Source organism: Myotis lucifugus, unplaced genomic scaffold (genome assembly GCF_000147115.1).
Source record: "Myotis lucifugus unplaced genomic scaffold, Myoluc2.0 scaffold_811, whole genome shotgun sequence".
Taxonomy (NCBI): Eukaryota; Metazoa; Chordata; class Mammalia; order Chiroptera; family Vespertilionidae; genus Myotis; species Myotis lucifugus.
In genome coordinates, this window is record NW_005871859.1 from 97,991 (window position 1) to 118,392 (window position 20,402).

General features: G+C 51.4%; 1 protein-coding gene across 3 annotated transcripts; it reads right to left on the reverse strand.

Annotated features, from left to right (window-relative positions):
• Positions 1-6,284: 6,284 nt before the first annotated feature.
• On the reverse strand, positions 6,285-17,616 carry HYOU1 (hypoxia up-regulated 1). 3 transcript variants are annotated; one of them, XM_014448352.2, is made up of 26 exons: positions 17,463-17,616; positions 16,646-16,737; positions 16,346-16,439; positions 16,089-16,167; positions 15,785-15,939; positions 15,628-15,704; positions 15,148-15,329; positions 14,576-14,691; positions 13,317-13,509; positions 12,974-13,108; positions 12,733-12,815; positions 12,508-12,640; positions 12,148-12,335; positions 11,809-11,947; positions 11,260-11,320; positions 11,019-11,098; positions 10,478-10,663; positions 10,180-10,352; positions 9,968-10,055; positions 9,738-9,860; positions 9,456-9,589; positions 9,231-9,315; positions 8,204-8,444; positions 8,067-8,114; positions 7,777-7,833; positions 6,285-7,652 (listed from the first exon to the last, which is right to left on the reverse strand). In XM_014448352.2, the coding sequence occupies exons 2-26, from the start codon at positions 16,728-16,730 to the stop codon at positions 7,591-7,593; spliced, it is 2,997 nt and encodes a 998-aa protein (XP_014303838.1). In that variant the 5' UTR covers positions 16,731-16,737; positions 17,463-17,616; the 3' UTR covers positions 6,285-7,590. The 3 variants fall into 3 exon arrangements, with proteins under 3 accessions (XP_014303838.1, XP_006106420.1, XP_023602954.1); XM_006106358.3 differs by lacking the exon at positions 17,463-17,616 and having other exon boundaries at positions 7,777-7,830; positions 16,646-16,814; XM_023747186.1 differs by lacking the exons at positions 6,285-7,652; positions 7,777-7,833; positions 8,067-8,114 and having other exon boundaries at positions 8,335-8,472.
• Between the last annotated feature and the right edge of the window lie 2,786 nt (positions 17,617-20,402).

Consider the following 20,402-nt stretch of genomic DNA (forward strand, 5'->3'; position numbering starts at 1 on the left):
TGGATTTCATCTAATCCATCTAGGATATGTTCAATCCTATTTTAAATGAGGAAAATTAACTCAACAGTATATTGTTGATTCATATTCAAAAATGAAAGCCAAATAGGATAAATTTTATTAAAGCAAAGCAATCTAAGTTGAGAGTTGAAAAATACAGTGGTTTGATGGATTATCTCACATCTAGATCTGAAAATGACAATGTGTCAATTGGTAAAATGATAATACTTCTGTCATCTTTTGAGGGTAGTCCCAGAAATATGCAGCAGTGATATCAGGATGCTATGGCAATTGTAACGAAGTATGGCAAGCCCGATTTATTTGTAACCATGATGTGCGATTCTTTGTCCTAAAAATGAGCATGTTTACTAAATGAAGAAATTTTGGATATACTCGATGGAAATTTTCACACCTATTTGAGTGATGATTCCATCTATTCAACAGATGATGCCGAAAAGGAAAATTTTCCCATCGAATTTCTTAATAGTATTACTCCTTTGGGAATGACATGTCATAAATTAAAATTGAAAGTAGGTGCAATCATCATGCAGCTGAGAAATCTTAATAGTAAATGGGGTCTTTGTAATGGTACTAGATTTATTTATTTTTATTATTTTTTTAAATATATTTTATTGATTTTTTACAGAGAGGAAGGGAGAGAGATAGAGAGTTAGAAACACCGATGAGAGAGAAACATCGATCAGCTGCCTCCTGCACATCTCCCACTGGGGATGTGCCCGCAACCCAGGTACATGCCCTTGACCGGAACCGAACCCGGGACCTTTCAGTCCGCAGGCCGACGCTCTATCCACTGAGCCAAACCGGTTTCGGCAGGTACTAGATTTATTATCAAAAGGTTGCGACCTAGCATTATTGAAGCTGAAGTATTAACAGGACCTGCAGAAAGAGAAGTTGTTCTGATTCCAAGAATTGATTTGTCCCCATCTGACACTGGCCTTCCATTTAAATTAATTCAAAGACAGTTTCCCGTGATGCCAGCATTTGTGATGACTATTAATAAATCACAAGGACAAACTCTAGACCAGCGGTTCTCAACCTGTGGGTCACAACCCCTTTGGGGGTCGAACGACCCTTTCACAGGGGTCGCCTAAGACCATCAGAAAACACATATTATATATACATATTATATAATTATATTGCATATTGTTTTTGTGATTAATCATTATGCTTTAATTATGTTCAATTTGTAACAATGAAATTGGGGGTCACCACAACATGAGGAACTGTATTAAAGGGTCGCGGCACTAGGAAGGTTGAGAACCACTGCTCTAGACAGAGTAGGAATATTCCTACCTGAACCCGTTTTCAGACATGGTCAGTTAGTTGCTTTCTCTCGAGTTCGAACAGCGTGTGATGTTAAAGTTAAAGTTGTAAATGCTTCAACTGGAGAGCATTATGCTAAGTGAAATTAGCCAGTCAGAGAAAGATAAATACCACATGATCTCACTCATTTGTGGAATATAGAGAACTACATAGACTGATGAACAGGGACAGATCCAAAGACAGAGAAACAGTGATCAGACTATCAATCCCCAGAGGGAAAGTAGGGGAGGGTCGGGGTAAGGGGAAGAGATCAACGCAAGGACTTGTATGCATGCATATAAGCCAAACCAATGGACATGGACAACAGGGGGATGAGAACATGAGTTGGGGGGGGGGGAGGTTTGGGGTTAATGGGGGGATGAGGACACATTTGTAATACCTTAACCAATAAAGAAATTTTTTAAAAAGTTGTAAATGCTTCATCACAAGGGAAATTAGTCAAGCACTCTGAAAGTGTTTTTACTCTTAATGTGGTATACAGGGAGATATTAGAATAAGGTTAATCAATTTATCAGTCATTGTTTTAATCAGTGTTTTTTTTATAACATGTTTTTGTTGTTATATGTCTTTGTTATATCATGTTGTTATTGTTTATTTATTAATCAATTTATATATTATTTTCATATATATTTTACTAATTTTCTTTCATCTCTGACACTTCTATTATAGAGAAAGGGCGAATAGCGATATTAAAATATTTCTTCTAGTTAATTTCCTTTCAATGTGCACGAATCCGTGCACCAGGCCACTAGAATAATAATTCAGAAGGAAAATTATAGATGATATTCTTCCTCTTTCTAAAATCAATAAATTAAAATTTAAAAAAGACCTTAGTCTTTTTAGCTTATGGAGATAATTCAATGAAATATAAACAAACTACAATACAGTGTATCAAAGACAGACTGAAAAGCTACAGCACTGCCATCCCTCTCTAACACCAGCACTGCTCATTGCTCTTCAAGTTCATCCCCCAAGGAGAAGGTGGATAACTAAAAAGATCTTTATTTTTTAAATATATTTTTATTGATTTCAGAGAGGAAGGGAGAGGGAGAGAGAGATAGAAACATCAATGATGAGAGAGAATCATTGATCGGCTGCCTCTTGCACACCCCGAACCAGGGATTGAGCACCACAACCCAGGCATGTGCCCTGACTGGGAATGGAACCTGGGACCCTTCAGTCCACAGGCCAACACTTTACCCACTGAGCCAAACCAGCTAGGGCTAAAGAAATCTTTATACCATGGCTCTGAGAAAGCAGATTTCAGACAAATCAATTGGTGGTACAAAGCCCCTCCCAGAATGCGCCCTCTACTGGAGGGGTGAAGAAACCTCATGTTTATAGGCCTGGAACCTCAGCACTCCCTGAAATTAGACGTTATCAGAAGTCCACTGAACTTCTGATTCGCAAACTTCCCTTCCAGTATCTGGTGTGATAAGTCACTCAGGACTTCAAACAGATCTGTGCTTCCAGAGGGCAGCTTTTCGCAGGCGCAGGAGGCCTATCTGGGTGGCCTTTTTGAAGACACCAGCCTGTGTCGTGCCAAACGTGTAACAGTTATGCCAAATGGCATCCAGCTGGCACACCTCATATGTGGAGACCGTGCGTAAGAATCCACTATGATGCCTTAGCCAATTTGGCTCAGTGGATAGTGTCGGCCTGTGGACCAAAGGGTCCCGGGTTCGATTCTGGTCAAGGACATGTACCTTGGTTGCAGGCTCTCCCTCGCCCAGGTCCTAAAAAATCAATGGAAAAATAACCTCAGGTGAGGATTAAAAAAAAAAAAAAAGAATCCACTATGATGCCCAGTTGTGTGACTCAGTGGTGGAGCATTGACCCATGAACCAAGAGGTCACTGGTTCAATTCCTGGTGAGAGTACATGCCTGGGTTTGGGGCTGGATCCCCAGTAGGGGGCATGCAGGAGGCAACTGATCAATGATTCTCTCTCATCATTGATGTTTCTATCCCTCTCTCCCTCTCCCTTCCTCTCTCTCTAAAAATACCCATTTAAAACATATATTTAAAAATGAAATTTACTATGATTATTGCCCTGGCTGATGTGGATTGGTGGTTGGCATCCCCCAGTAGACCTAGGAGTTCCTGGTTTGATTCCCAGTCAGGGGACATGCCCAGGTTGCAGCTTGGTCCCCAGTAGGGGGCGTGCAGGAGGCAGCTGATCAATGATTCTCTCATCATTGATGTTTCTATCCCTCTCTTCCTTCCCTTCTCTGAAATCAATTAAAAAAACGTAAATACAATAAATAATATAAGAACAAACTTGTGCTCGCAACTGTAAACCTTTTCCCAACTCTGTACATGCAAACTCTCTGTGCTATCTGCTCAAGTTAGCTGTGAACCTAAAAAATAGTCTATTAAAAAGATTTGTAGGCCCTGGTCAGTTTGGCTCGGTGGACAGAGTGTTGGCCTGCGGACTGAAAGGTCCTGGGTTCGATTCCGGTCAAGGGCACATGCCCAGGTTGTGGGCTCAACCCCCTATAGGGGGCATGCAGAAGGCATCCAATCAATGACTCCCTCTCATCATTTATGCTTCTCTCTCTCTCTCCCTCTCCCTTCTTCTCTGAAATAAAAATATATATTAAAAAAAATTTTTAGGTTCAAAACTTTTCTGACCTGTTCAACCTTTAGAGAAAATTATAACCTTAATAGTCATTATTCAACTGCTTAAACATGCAAATGACTGACTGGAGTGATCTTCCTTTGGTAAAATAGGCTCCATCACAACTGATGGACAATCCAAATTAATTGTGCTGTGAATGGGAAATCTTGTGTCAACATTCTGTGTCAGAGTAGTAACAGCAAGAACTAATAGCTCAGAATTAAGTTCAAACCTAGGTGAGGCACTAACACCCCTAATTCCTTGGACAAATTACTGAATCGCTATGAATTCTTGATTTGTAAAATGCAGTTATTTTTAAAATGGAAGTTACCTAAAAAATAAAAGTGACCCTTGCCGGTTTGGCTCAGTTGGTAAGAGCTTTGCCTTGTGGACTGAAGGGTTCTGGGTTTGATTCCAATCAACGGCACACACTTGAGTTGTGGGCTCGATCCCCAGTAGGGGGCGTGCAGGAGGCAGCCGATCAATGATTCTCATCATTGATGTTCCTATTTCCCTCTCCCTTCCTCTCTGAAATCAATAAATATATATATTAAAAATAAAATAGTGGTCCAAAGAGAACCAAGATGGCAGCGTAAGGTACAGACCTGTGCGTGCTGCCTCCCACAACATTGAAACTACCAACTATAAGACAAAACAGCTATCATTCAGAACCATGGGAAAGCTGGCCCGGTGGAAGTTCTACAACTAGAAGGAAAGAAAGAAGAGCATTGAGACTGAGTAGGATATGCAGAGGCGCCAAGAACAGAGGTACAGAGGCGCGCGCCAGGCGGGCTGCAACTGGATGTGCAGTTTTTTTCAATCGAAAGGGGTTACAAACTCTCGAATCCACTGAGCTTATTTGGGGCGGGATTCTGAGGTCCCAGACCCCTACAGGGAGAGGCGGGACAGCCTTGCAGTGGGTTGGAGAGCGAGGGTGGCTTTCTTGTGGAGCTGCTCGCCGGCACTCGGGGACGCACTCGGGGACTTGGAGACGCAGAGTTGCGGAGAGGTGAGGAGTCGTGGAGACGCCATTGCTGTTTGCTCCGCCCTGGTGATTACCTGAGACCCCGCCCTACTCAATTTACATCCCCGCCCAAGCTGTGCCAGTGGCACAAAAGGAACCACCTGCGCTTTTGCAGCCCAACCCAACAAACTGCAGATTTCAACTCCTCGCATCCATAAGGGACACACTCAAGAAGCAGAATCAGGTTCGGAGGAAGCCGGAGCCAGACCCAGCTGGGCCGGTGACATGGAACCGCTGTACCAGCAAACGCACAAACAGGTCCACCAGATCCAGTCTCACATGGGACGCCGGGAGATGGCAGACAAGCAGTCTGTGCACTTAGTAGAAAATGAAATCCAAGCAAGCATACCAGATATTCAGCCAGCAAGAACGCCTGGAGATTTTGTCCAGCAAGGAGCCGCCCAACAAAAGACAGAACGCCAAACTTCGTGTTGACCAGTTAAAGTATGATGTCCAGCACCTGCAGACTGCTCTCAGAAACTTCCAGCATCGGCGATACGCAAGGGAGCAGCAGGAGAGACAGCGAGAAGAGCTTCTGTCTCGCACCTTCACCCCCAACGTGGGATGCGGCACCCCCTGCGAGGCTGCGAAGGCCCCTGTGAGGCTGCGACGGCCCCTGCGAGGCTGCGACGGCCCCTGGGAAGCCGGCAGAACTGTGAAAGCCACCCAGATGGCTTCATCAACGGCCCGCGAACCAGCACGCAGCCCCACACACAACTATCACCCGAAGGGCGAGAGGGGCGAGAGCAGCTGTAGTGTTGCTTTCTCCTCACTTTTGGTAGCAAAATCCTCATTTTAAACATAAGAGGACACATTATTTTAAAAAGCCCTTACGTGGCTCCGTACCCTTTCTGAGTAGAGCGTGAACAAGTCGTGAGAGACCTTTCCAAACACAGGGACATGTCGCGGATGGAAATAGCTACATTTTCCATGTGTATGACCTTTGACCCTGCAACAAAAAGCGTACACCTATGGATGAGGACAGTGGCGGGGGGGGGGGGGGTAAGGGCAGAGGGTGGGGTGGGAACTGGGTGGAGGGGAGCTATGGGGGAAAAAGGGGGAACAACTGTAATAATCTGAACAATAAAGATTTATTTTTAAAAAAAAGTGGTCCAAATGTCAGGAGACAAATAAAACCCCAATTTTGTCTTCCAAAAAGAACTTATATATGATCTCAACTAAGTCCAAAATGTTAATGTTTTAGTGATAATTTTATTATTGAAGCTTCTAACTTCCAAATTTTCTATAATATCCATTATTTATGTTCAGTAAATAAAGTTTTAAAAACCACAGCACAAAAATTGTAGAAAATAATATTTTATTGAAAGTTTCTCAATTAACAATGGAGCAAAAGTACAATTTGACTCAAATCCGCCCAACCAGCCTCAACTGCTATTGAAAGAACTCAAACACACAGGACAGGGTGGGACCCTTAGGTTTCATTTCTGCCAATGTGGCAAAAAAAGGGGGGTGGGGGGACACACAACCAGGCTCCCCTCGATCTAGGAACTGAGGTGGCAGCCCTGGCTCCTGCTACAGACAGAACACTGGAGGCCAGGCTCCCAACATCAGCCTAGTGGGTAAAGGGCCCCCATCCTAGCCTCTCCCTTCACCCGCAGGCCTGCCTCAGAGAGGTGGCATTTTTACATTCACGCCATGTTCTCTCCTTCCCTAGGTCTTGGGATAGGGACTCACAGTAGAAAGCACACTTTGGTCAGCCCAAGGGGTCAGGGGGTGAGGGAAAGGCTGTCTGGGAGGGCAGAGGAGAAAGGGGAGCACATAGTCAAGGGATATGGAGTACCAGGCTGGTGCGAAGAGGCAGACTGACAGTGCTTGAAGGATGCTGGCATTCCTGGCCGAGTCCACAGGTGGGAGCTACAGGGCTTTCACAGGGCTGTCCTGCAGAGGTGGCTGGATTCCCTTCCCTTTCTCCGTCTACGCTGGCCACTAGGCGTTGTGCGTGCGGGAGAATTGACTTAGATTTATTTCAGCAAGTCCAGACGGAAGGGCTTTGGGCAGGAGGCTGCCCAACTTACAACTGCAAGCCAAGGAAACCCGAGGAAGAGGAGCCAGTGAGCATGGAGGTTTAGGGAAAGAGAAGGGCGGAGAGGAGAAAAAAGCATGAACAGGCACTCAGAGAGCAAACTTGGGAACCAAGGCTCTGCAGACACTGGCTGCTGTGTGACCTGGATTGCGTGGGGAAGGGGAAGGAGAGCAGGGGTGACGACAGAAGACGGGGGACTCTAATAACCAAGGACATCCTTCCTTCCCCTACCAGGTCTGCCAACACTGACGACCATTCTCTTACCTACCCACAAAGATTTAAGATAGAATAGTGACTTTTCCCAATTTGGGGCCCGGGTAGATACAGAACCAGGGGATAAGACTGGGGAACAGAACAATTTCAACTGTAACCACAGAACTACTCTGGAAGAAACTGGTGAGATAGATGTCTCTTCCTTCCTCGTATCCACACCTCCAGTCACAGGTGCAAGAAAGGAACTTAAGCCTCTGAGGACAGGACTAAACCCTCCCCCAACCCGCGATGTTTAATAAATAGTGGTAGGAGAAGGGGATGGGAAGGAATGTGGAACTGGAAGGTGGGGGTTATAGTTCATCATTCTTCAGAGCTGGCCTCTGTCCTGTAGGCTGCTGCTTCTGTTCAGATTCTGTTGGGAGTTGGGGAGACAAAGGAACAGCAGCAGATGAAGTAGAGGTCACTGGCCCCAGTTCTGTGCAGATATTTCCCCCAGACGCTACTTGGCTTCCTGGCACCTCCCACTCCATCCTCACCTGCTTCAGAGCCTTCCAACTCCAGAGGCCCCCTGTCTGCCGGCTCAGATCCGCCTGCTAAGGGAAGGAACAGTTTAGTGTCTGCAGAAAGAAAGAAAGGGCTAAAGCAGTGATTGGCCAACTTTTTCTGTAAAGAGCAGAGAGTACATATTGTAGGATTTGTAGGCCACACTCAGTCTCTGCATTTTTTTTTTTTAATAACCTCATGGCTGTCCAAAACCAGGCTGTGCCTGCCCGTTTGCCAACCCCTAGACTAAGCGATGTCCATATTCCCAGTTTCCCCAACTCACGAGTCTCTTTCTCAGGTTCTGAAATGGGCTTTGCATCTTCAGTCTGGCCTGAAGGAAAACCAAGAGTAAAAGTGTGATTCCAGAGGGAAAGGCTTTCTGCCGCCCAGCAGCACCTGGAGCCAGGTACCCTGCCTCACCTGGTGGGTGGATGACCCTCTCCCCCTGGTCATTGGCACTGGCATTGAGTGGAGGTTCTGCCCGGGTTTCATTCTTATCCTTGGGCTTGGGCCGGGGCTTGGCAAACTTGGCCTTGTTGAGCAGATACTGCACCTCACGGTCCAGGGCCATCATCTTGGCTTCGATGTCTTTGGAGAGCAACACTGGCTTCTCTGTGGTGGGCAGCTTGGCCTGCTCGGCCAGCGTTGCATTCTTCCAGGCCTGTGGATGAGGCCAGCACAGCTCAGAGCTAACAATGGAGATAGCAGACATCTCTGTCCCAGATGACCCACAACTGCCTCAGGTTCTTCCCTTGGACCTCATCACTCTTCCACCTTTGGTCATCAGCCCCACAGGGGTAAGCAGACTCCTTAGAATGGCATTCAAGGCTCTCCACAAGGGAGTCTCACACTACACATTTCTGTCTCATATCCTATTGCTTTGTAATTCCAGCTGAACCACTTGATTGTTCCCTTCTCTTTTAAAAAAGATTGATCAGCTGCCTCCTGCATGCCCCCTACTGGGGACCAAGCACCATAACCCAGGCATGTGCCCTTGACCAGAATGGAATCTGGGACCCTTTAGTCCACAGGCCGACTGTGCGCCAAACCGGCTAGGGCTGATTATTCCCTTCTCGTGTCTTCATTTCTGGGCTCTGGTTCAAAAAATGTCCCCACACACCCAAAAGTTTCTTCACATGACAAATCCTTCTCACCTATCCAAACCCCGGGCCACTCTTGGAGTCCAGCTCACGCCCTAGCTCCTCAAGCAATCCTTCTCTATCCTCCCAGGAATGGGCCCTGTTGCTCCTCCAGTTTGACCACTCCTGGCTCTAACCCTTGTTTAGGACAATCAGACATGGTCTCAAATGCAACATCTTTGCCTTCCTACTAGCTGCTAAGCCGGGGCAGAGGCCTGCCGAGCCTCCACTTCTCCGCACCCCCATGCTGCCCAGGACGGCACGCTTTGCCAGGTGAGTACCCAGTTAAGTATTTACACAGGGATTACCCAGGTCTCATTGATGACTCTCTCTAAGGTTGTCATCTCCACCTCAGTGAAGATCTGGTCCATCTCTGGGATAAGCCGGGCCCCTCTGGAAGCCAGAGGAGAGACAATCAGCTCAGGAGGAAGTGGGGCCTGGGGAGTGAGCGTGGGTCATGGGAAACTGATGGGAACAAGGTCAGTGGGCGTGGCAGGACTGAATAAGGAAGAAAGGGCGAAGGAGCTGCTCACTTGAGGAACATGCTGGAATGGTTGAGGAGATTATCAAGGGCAGACAGCCGTTCAGGCCACTTCTTACGCTCTTCCACCCGAAAAAACAACCCTTGGCACAGCTTCCTCAGCTCGGCCAGCTTCTCCTTCAACATCTGATGGAGAGGGGTTGAAAGGGTAACAGGATAGCCCTGAAGCCAGCCCCACAACCTTCCGTGTGGCCTCATTCCCCGGCTCTTCTGACCTCCTCCGACCCTGGAAGGAGACTCCCATCCACCCACCGTATCCTGGGAGACCCCTCACCACTGTGGTGGCCCCAAAGCCTTCATCCTCCAGCCAAGTGGAAGCGGCACTGAGTCTCCCGGAGATCTCCTCACGCTGCTGCTCGGTGGACACTTCCTGGTACTCGGACTGGTATAGCTTGTCCTGGGGAGGTGCACCCAAGGGCAAACATGCAGCCATCAGAGGGGGAGGCTGAGTCAGACCCTCCCAGACACAGGGCCCAGGGCAAGCGTGACTCCCACCCTACCAACCTGGGTCTCAAAGATGAAGGCTTCCAAGCTGTTGGCAGCTTGCTCCCGCTCCTGCTTCTCTAGATCTCGGGCTGTCAGGTCTTGAAGTCTGCGGGACAAATGGAGAGATAGGCAGAGGGAGAGGCATGCACACCGGAGGCACCACTGTGCATCCTGCCCACCTCCGAAGGCACACACCTACACCCACAAACACACACTCAGTCTTGACTTACTTCTGTGCCGAGCGGGCCAGCTCGTCCTCGGACAAGTCAGGTAGGTCCAGTACAACCAGCTCCACCCCGACCTCCTCGACCATCCTCTGCTTCCGGGAAGGCTTCTGCTTCTTTTCCTCCCCTGGGGCTGGAGGGACACCCTCAGACCTCGCTTCCCCCTTGTCACTTGGCTTCTGTGGAGAAAGATGAAGATGTCAAGACAAGCTCAGACCCTTCTATCTCCACAGCCAGGGATCCAGGGGAAGAGAAACAGGCAGAGATCTGCTCCCTTCGCCTCTGGGTCCAGCCTGGAGCTTACCTGGGCCTCAGACTTGTCCCCATTTTCTTTGTCTGTAGCCTTTTCTCCCTCAGAGGCCACACTGCCCTTAGGCTCAGGGGGTGGGGGCAGAGAGGTGTCCTCCACCGGGGGCTCTCCTTCCTCCCGGTGCTCCGCTTGCTCTCCAGGCTCATCCTTGCTCCCCTCAGCAAGGCTTTCCTCTTCCTCCTGGAAAAAAAATCACAAGCCACAGAGGACAGTCAGGACCTAGGGAGAAAGACCAGCTTCCCAATGCCAGGCCCCGTGGCTCTGAAGAGCTCTCAGTGTGAAGACAGGACAACTGCAGGGAGACAGGCACTGCGCTGCTTCAACTGCAGCCACCTGGTCAGACAAGAGGGTCTGGAGATGAGGGAAGTGGGCTGAGACCTTGAGCACAGAGACAACTCAGAATGCAGAGTAGGGTATGCTTACTGGTCATGGGCTAAGGAGAGGGAGAGCTATTACACTAGGCAGTTGGGACACCCACCTACTCCCTGTCCCACATACCAGCTCCCAGGCTCTCCTGGCTCCATTCTGGGCTTACCTGAATGGTGCTGGTACCATTCTCCTTGGTATCTGCTGTGGTGCCTCCTCCAAACAGGCTGGAGATGGTGTTGCCAAGTTCTAGGGGTAAGAAAGCCCAAGGACTCAAAGGGGACCCCAGCAGTGACCCTGCCTCCTCACTCAAAGGCAAGGCGTGCTCAGCTCCCCAACATGCACACAAGTATCTCCCCCCCCCCCCCCCCCCACACACACACACACACACTCGCACACACGCATCTCACTGGTCAGAGTCGATTCTTCTTCTGGGCTGTCTTCCACCAGTGTCTCAAACACAGACTCCACCTGAAAAGAGGGTTCAAGAGGAAGAAACACATGTGTTTTTGCCACGAACCTCCTGCCTTGGTAGGTCTGTGATGCACATCTATGACGCCCAGCTGTGCTGGCTTATTCTCCCACCGACCTTCTTCTAAGGGCTCTTGGATCAAGCCCCCGGCCCCACTTGGATTATGGGTCCTCTGAACACAGGTCCCTTTTTGCCCCGAGCCTGCACTTCTCCACTGGACAACAGAATGGCCATTGTTTCCACACTATGTATGCTCAGAAAGATCTTAGCCCTCAGAATTGTTCTTCAAAACTGGGTTTCTCGGCTATTGTACAGACCCTGACATTTACAATGCCCATAAGCATTTACAGGCTATAAGAAAGGCTACACCACATCCCTGCCTGGTTAACTTCATTTAAAGCCAAGACTCATCCACTCCAAACCCTTCTCGTTTCTCATATTCTAGAAAGGCTGGGGGGCTGGGCCTCGCCGGCACCCCTGCGCGCACCCTGTCCAAGCTGAGCACGCCACTCTCATCCAGATTGAAGTGAGCCTTGATGCCCTTGGACTCATGGTTGGGGTACTTCCTGAAGCTCTCGCCCACACCTTTGAGCTTCACTGTGGTCAGATTCTGGGAGCCAAACACCCTGGTTGGGAGAAAAGAGCAGTTCAGGGGAACCCACCCAGCCTGGCACAGGATGCTGAGGCCCTCCCCTAGGACACACTCAGGAGAAGGGCAGCACCCTCTAGAGAAGATGCTTACCCCAACCCCAACCCTGGGCTAGCCCTGTAGGCCCCCGGTCCTCCCCCCGCCCCAGCTCCATCCTGCCCCGCCCCAGCCCCTCACCGAAGATCCTCAGGCCCCAGGAAGCCCAGGTCACCATAGTTGATGTGGAAGTTGAAATCATGGCTGTAGCGGTTAAAGGTGATAACTTTTCGTTGAGGGTAGGGCCCCATCCGGGAGAAAAGAACACGCTTGTTGTGCTTCAGGCTGCGAACACCAGCCTCCTCGTCCACCTCCCTGGTGAACTCAACCTACACAGCAAGCAGAGGAGGCACAAGGGAGAAGCCAAGAAGTTTGGGGATAAGGGTGGGTGAGAAACAGCGGCTGGCAGAAAAACAAAGAAACAGACTAGAGTGGGCAGAAGGGGAGATCACACGTGGAGAGGGGAAGGGGACTTGCCGCCAAGCACACAGGCTAACTCACCAGGATAGGGTAGATCACCGCATCTCGGACTATGAACGGCTTCACCTTGAAGGCTTTGCTGAGCGCGGCTGCCTGGTACACAGCCCCCATGGCGGCTGCTTCGTCTGCATTGATGTTCTTCCCCAGCTCCTCCCTGTCGAAGTCCCGAGCGTCAGGACCGTCTATTCTGTAGCTCCCAGCCTGGCCTCCCTCCTCTCAGCCCTGTGGTCCTAGCCCCAGACTCACTTGCCCACAGCCTTCAGCAGCACCTCCTGAACTTTGGGGACCCGAGTGGCCCCACCCACCAGGATCACCTGCTCAATCTCATCCTGCAGAGGGAGAAAGAATGTGAGATGGGATAGCAAGTAACGGACTCCCTCCTCAGCACTGACTCTGCGTCTAATGTTCCTGCTCCCTCCTCCCACCACCTAATCACCACTATCCCACCTGCCTCCTGCCCCAGGCCCGCCTCCCACGCCCCACTCACCAAGTTCATTTTGGCACTCTGGAGGGCCTGCTGCACAGGCCCAGGCACCCGCTCAAATAAGTCTGCACACAGCTCTTCGAACTCCGCTCTAGTCACCTTTGCCTTGAAGTCCACGTCATCCATGAGGCCCTCAATCTGGAGAGGACAGGCATGTCAGAGTTCTCGCCCAGGCCCCGCTTCCTGGGCGGGCAGGCAGGAATCAGGGAACGGGACTTCCCAAGGATGGCAGGAGGCATGGGGAGAAGGGCTGGGCCATGCCAGGCACAAGTAGCCTGGTGCTAGGTAGTGGGTCTTCCACCCTCTGAGTGAAGAATATTGCCCTCAACCAGCGACATGTGGGCACCTGTGCCATGTGGTCAGCGTTGGCACTCAGGACAGTTTTGACTCGATTAGCCTCACGCAGCAGCTTGGCCATGGCACGGGGGTTCTCCCTCACGTCCTTTACACTCTGGCCCTTGCGCTGCTCATTGAAGAGCCCAGCCAGGTGCTCACGCAGCCGGAGCTCCATCTCCAAGCCTCCCAGAGTGCGGTCAAACCTGCTCAGGAAAGGCAACAGGATCAAGTAGGAGCAGCCCCCCAAGGACCCCTTCACCTACACAGGGACCTGACTCTCCCACACGGAGACACCTCAGTGACAGTTCACCCGTCCATTCATTCAACTGCATTTACGAGGCATCAACTATGTATTTGTCTCTGGGGATGTAATTGTGAGAAGAAAGATAGGGTTCCTGCAGACAAGGAGTATACAATCTAGCAATCAAATAAATGTGAAATTTTCACCACTCCACGTGTTTTAAAGGAGAGGCAGACAATCCTGTTAGAATCTATAATGTGCAAGTTCAGCTATTTCAAGATGTTGGGGAAAGTTCTGTGAAGAAGTGAGCTTAAGCTGAAACCTGAAGGATGGTTCAGTTAACTAGTGAAGAGGAAAGGCATTCTAGACAGGAAACGGCCTGGGAGAGACCCTGAGAGCATGGTCAGTTCCCAGCGAGGGCAAGTATGGCGGAAGCTCCAAGAGCAAGAGGCTCAGGTTTAGAGACAAGCGCGCTGGCACAGCCTTAGAAGCCCAGGTAAAGGTTGAAGCCACTGAAGGGGTTTTGAAGCAACGTGTTATAATCAGGTTGGCCTTTTGGAAAGAGCCCTCTAGCTACAATGTGGAGGAAGAACTGAAGGAGCCCACACTGGAAGCAGGTCTTTGGAATGCTCCAAGTTAGAGGTGATGGGAGCCTGAACTAGGATGGTAGTAGTAGAGATGGACGGAAAAGGATGGGTTCAAGAAATAAGGTAATGACAGTGGTAAGTTATTTAAGTAAACTGGAATGGTAAGACAGCGAGTAGACTGAATCTGACATCCTACATATGGCCTACAGCCTTGTGTCTTCTTAGAAGTCAGGAGGTTCCCTGCCTTTCAACCTTCCCAAACTGTCCTCCCTGCCTCCATCCTCCCGTGCTTTTTGGCAGAAGTACCCTACAATGATTGACAACACTGAAACCAGACAGCATTCCTGCAAGGAGCAGGAAAGTGAGGCAACTGCCCCTCCAAGCAGACCCCCCGACCTGAGGGTCTCTCAGCAAGCAGCCTTCCTCCCAGAGCCCACCTACCCGACTCCCTGGATCTGGAGCTGTGGCTGCGTCCCCGCCTCCTTAGTCTTCACTGTCTGGTAGGTCACGATGGTGCACACAGTGCTGCCTGAGCCCATGTCATAAAACATGATGTTCTACAGAGACATCAAATCAATCGTCACAGGAACTTTATCCAACTCCAGGGTGCCTGCCTGCTTCCATGGGGCTGCACCAACTCAGCTAAAAGCCCAATGGCTCCATCCGGCTGGGGTGGCTCTGGTTGAGCGTCGACCTATGAACCAGGAGGTCACGGTTCGACTCCCAGTCAGGGCGCATGCCCGGGTCGTGGGCTCTATCCCTAGCTTACGGTGTGCAGGAGGCAACCAATCAATGATTCTCTATCATCATTGATGTTTCTATCTCTCTCTCCCTCTTTCTTCCTCTCTGAAATTAATAAAATATATATATATATTTTTTAATGGAAAAATAAAAACCCAATGGCTCCAACAGGGGCTGAGCAGAGTAGGTCTGTGCTAACAAATGCAAGATGTGGCCTCCATCCTCAGAGCAAGTCACCCTGCAGTCTGGTCAGAAGTTCCTCCCTGGCTCACCTGGGCAGTGGTGTTGATGTCTTTCCGACGGAAGACACCGTAGCTGAGGGCGGTGGCAGTGTTGTCATTGATGAGCTGCAGCACTTTGAGGCCAGCCATGCGAGCAGCTTGCAGCACAGCTCGGCGCTCGGCCTGATTGAAGAAGGCTGGCACGGTGATCACTGCATCCTTGATGGGCTGCTCTACAGAGGGCAACAGAGCAAGGTTCCCACCAGCTTCGTCCCTTAGGCGAGGGTTGTCCAGTCTTGGAACTGACATGTTGGACTGGACGGATAATTCTTTGTGGTGGGGGCTGTCTTGTGCATTGTAGGGTGTTTGGCAGGATCCCTGGCCTCTAATCACTCACTGCCAGTGGCAGCTCCCCAGTTGGGTAACCAAAAATGTCTTCAGACAGAGCCAAATGTTCCCTGGGAGACAAAATGGTCCCCATCTGAGACCCTAGGGAACCTGGCCACCACTGGCCTCATCTTGGCTGCTCACCTGCAAAGTCTTCAGCCAGGGAACGGGAGTAATTGAGAACCATGCCCAGTACCTCCTCAGGTGAGAACTGCAGCTGCCTGGGGGGAGGGAGGGAGGGAGTTAGAGGCGAGGACAGCCAGGCATGAAGGGAAGGCCGCTTCTCCAGCAGAGCACTCACGGGCTGATTTGGAAGCGCACAGTCTGCCTCTGCGGGTCGAAGCCCAGCTCATGCTCTGGGAACCGCTCTCTGTAAAGGGCCACATGGGGGTTATCCTCCTGCTTCCCCAGGAGCTGCTGGAAGTAACGCAGCGTAGCCTTTGGATTCTTGATGGCCTGAGAGGAAGTAAAAAGGAGCAGAGCATTAGGCTCCAAGCCCGCCATCACCTCCCTCTGACATCAGAGTTGATAAGGGAATGGCCTTGGTCTGTCACCTCCTCCCCTCTGCTCACCACTTCTGGGAAGGGAGTGGGCTGCCAGCTCACCATGCTTGCTGCACTGTCTCCAAAGAATCTTTCATTTTCCTTCAGGGTCACAGTCACTGGGGTTTTCCTCCGGGATTCTCTGAGGAACAGACATTGGGCCCAGGTTCCCTTAGCAGGGTGTGGCCCCAGGAGCCTCAACAACACACAAGCACTCACTCACACACCTAAGTCTGCTGTGGGCACTTCGAAGAACACAGCAGCTCAGAGCCCACACTCCCCCCCCCACCCCCGCCCCGAGGCACTGGGGCTGCCCTCACTTGTTCAGGACAATTTCCATGGGAACTCCAGGTTTGACGATGGCCACCTTCATGGACTCGCTGCCCAGGTCCACTGACATCACTGCCAGCATGTCTGAAGGGGAAATCCATTTGTCAGTTAGTCCCTCTTCCCCCCCACTTCCTGAGGCGCCTCTCATCAAAGCGCACACTTTTCCAAGGAGAAGGTGAGATAGTAAAAGACATAAAGGAAAGGCCTGGGTCCTCATCGGCCCTTCCCACCATGTCTCATTCACCCTTCACTCATCTATTCCTCCTTCCATCCCGCTGCCGGGTACACACCACTCAGTGCCAACAGGTCCGCCAAGAGCAGAGCCATCAAGGCCCAACCAGCTCGCCTCCTCTGCGTCCTGCCCGTGGCTGCCATTCTGCCCCTGGGGAGTAGAAAAACAACCCTTGTAACTGGATGCTCTGAGCGAAGGAGACAGAACCTCATCCCCAAACAGAGACGCTTTAAGGTTCATACCTACTCCATTCGCACCCGGGGCAGAGCAGCCTGCATGCCCTCCTCTCCCCCCTGATGAGGACTAAGCCGCCCACCACGCCCGGAAGGGCCCAAAGCCCCAGGTGAACCAGCAAGGACAGGACACGGGGCCCAGACACTTCCTACTGCACAGGCAGCAGCGGCCGCCCCGCTGCACGGGTCCTGCTGTCTGACACCTGGGCTGTGGCCAGAGGTCCCCGCCCCCGACTCCACCACCTCCCGCACCGGCGCCTTCCCACACGGGAGCTCCCCGCCGGACGGAACGCCAGGCCGGGCCTGGAGGGAACGGAGAGGCGGTGACGTTGAGGGAGGCCGGGATGCTCGAGGGCCTGCCTACTCCTCGGCATCCCTTCGGGTCGCGCCGCCGCCATGGACGCTGTGCGGGGACGTCAGGTGCCTCGCTCAGCGAGTCCGGCGAGCCCGGAGTCCACCTAAGCCTCACCCGGCCAAGGCGGCGGCTCCCCGCGCCGGGAACCGGTCCCTGCCCACCCCTAGGGCTTGGGGGCGCCCCAGGACCAAGCCGTGGGGGCCAAGCGCCCCAGTGTCCGTGCGGCCCTCGCTCCCACTCCGACCCACTCGCGCTGCCTCCCACCCCACCGCCACCGCCACCTCTACCTCGGCCTCCGCTCCAGCGGGCCCAGCTCCGGGACAAACGCGGCGCGGGCGCAACCACGAGGCCGGCAGCGCGCCCCAGCCCGCGCCCTTCACGACTCCCCTCGGTTTGCAAACTGTTACATTAGCCACCGACCTCTCCGCGGCGTCTCGCGCACCAGCTGCCCGGACGCGGCGCACGCTCATTGGAGCCGCCGCCGCGCCGCCCTGCGCCGCACGCCGGGCCCCGCCCCCACCGCCCGCCGCGCGCTCCCATTGGGCCACGTCTAGGCCCGCCCCTCCCCCCCATTGGGCCACGTCCTTTGCCCGCCCCTCCGCCGCCGCCCCTCCTGGTCGGCCGCGGCGGCCCAGGGCAGAGCCACGTGCTGGCCGACGTCACGGGCCAGGCGCCCGCCCGCGTGCTCGCGGGACCTCTCCAGCCGCGCGTGGGTGCCTGGCTGCCGAGTGGGGAGTGACGGGGCCTGGCGAGTGGGCGCTCTTCTTCCGGTCACCGGGGCGTCCCTGGCGCCGAGTGGGACTGGCCGGCCTCTGTTCTTAGCTCGCCGAAGGGGCGCTCGCCGCCGGTTGGTATGGAGCTGCCCTGGCTTTGGGGTAGAAATCAGAGCGGCTGCGCTTGGGTTCAGCCCCTCGTCAGCCCCCTTTGTGTCACCGAGGGGGGAGCAGAAACACCCAAAGATATGTGCGCGGGGGGTCGGAGATCGCACCCGCATTAGCGGCAGAATTTGGCCTAAGCCCCATGTTGTAAGAGAAAGAATATCCGAACACCACATACCTCTTCTTTGTGAGGCTCTGTTGGCGGAGCGTGTGTGCCCCTCCTGTTTCTGTTCCCTTGAATCTTGTTCATTAAAGCAGGTCCGGCCGGTGCTTGGCGGTCCTCGCGCCCTGCTCTGCCCCTACAGCGCCCGCAATGTGCGCAGGCCTTGAGAGCGCACATTCTTCACTGTTTCCAGTTTTACTTGAGATGAGCGTGCTTTTCTTTTTTAAATATATTTTATTGATTTTTCACAGAGAGGAAGGGAAGGGGATAGAGAGTTAGAAACATCAATGAGAGAGAAACATCGATCAGCTGTCTCCTGCACACCCCCTACTGGGGATGTGCCCGCAACCCAGGTACATGCCCTTGACCGGAATCCAATCTGGGACCCTTGAGTCCGCAGGCCGACGCTCCATCCACTGAGCCAAACCGGTTAGGGCGAGCGTGCTTTTCTTAAATGTTTTCGTCTTTCCCGGCTTTGACGCCTGGCCTTCCTTCACAGAAGCCCTCCTGAGAACCTGGCTGCCGGCCAGGACTCGTTTAAGGAACTTTCATGTGTTCCTTTCCCTACATTTTTCATGATGCTGAGGGAGACAGAGTAGTCGTGTGTCAAGGCATAGGAGATAATTCTACTGGCAGTGCCAGGGAGAGGTCTAGTTTTCTTCCCTTCAAGAATAGTGCAGTCTTAGGTAGAAGAGAAATTGGGCCCCAGCCGGTGTGCTCAGTGGATAGAGCCTTGACCCATGGACTGAAGGGTTGCAGTTGGACTCCGGTCAAGGGCATGTACCTCGGTTGCAGGCTTGCGGCAACCAGTCAATGTTTCTCTCTCTCTCGTCTCTCCCTAACACTCTCTAGAAATCAATGGAAAAATAAGTTATTTTAAAAAAGAGAAATTGGTAGAAATAAGGAGAAATTCGCTTAAATTTTTTAATAATTTTTTATTGATTTCAGAGAAGGGAGAGAGAGAAACATAAATGATGAGAGAATCATTGATTTGCTGCCTCCTGCACGCCCCCTACTGGGGATCGAGCCCACAACCTGGGCATCAAGCTCACAACCCGAGCATGTGCCCTTGATTAGAATCGAACCCCGGACCCTTCAGTCTGCAGGCTGATGCTCTATCCATTGAGCCAAACCGGCTAGGGCTCGCTTAAGTTTTTAACACAACTTAGTTACACAAATACAATCTTGAAAAAGACTCAGATATTCCAGCTAAAGCTAAATCCCTTTGATACCATCTGCAACCTCTCTCTCTGGAGATGGGTACCTGTTATCAGTGCAGTGTGCAGCCTCCAAGGCCTTTTCCTCTACTTTTACATACAGACCATGTCTCTTGAAACTTGTAGGTACTGTTCTTTTATAAATGGTAAAATTTTACACAATTAAATTGTTTGGAACTTGCCCTCTTGGGGGGTAACTAATAATTCTGTAGCATTTTCCATATCTGTATCATTGCTGTTGCTCAGTGGTTAGAACATTCGATAGTGGGTGTTGTTTAGCTATAATGATGGACATACAAGTTGCTGTTTCAGTTCCACAGAGAAAGACTTTATTTCTCAATAACTGACTCTACTCTTGACCATCTGTCCTGTACGGTAGGTTTTTTCCATCCATTTCGAACAGTACGCATTTTAACATCTCTTGGGCCTCTGTCATATGTAAGCACTGTGTTCTGTACTGGGATTGCAGAGATGGGATGACCCTATCCTTTCCTTTGGAGAAATCAGACTGTCGGGAAACGAATTCTGTATGTTAATGGTTTCATGTAGTTAAAAACCCATTAAATGGCCCTAGCCTGTTGCTCAGTGGTTAGAGTGCCGGTCCTTTGACCGAAGGGTCCGTGTTTGATTCCCGGTCAAGGACACATACCTCGGTTGCAGGCTCAATCCCCAGGCGCATGCAGGAGGCAACCAATCCGTGTGTCTCTCTCACATATGTTTCTCTCTCTGTGTCTCTCCCCCTTCCTTCCACTCTCTCTAAAAATCAATGGAGAAATATCCTCAGGTGAGGATTAACAACAACAAAACGATTGAATGGCTGCAAATTGGGAGACTAGGAAAGGTAGCTTCCCCTGCCCCTAAGTGAGCTCTCACCCCAGAAAGCCCTTGGTGGGAGCATAGCTTTACTGAGCAAGGGCTTTGACCTGTGTGTGTCTGTCCCCTGGGAGGTGCGGCAGGTGCAAGTGCTCT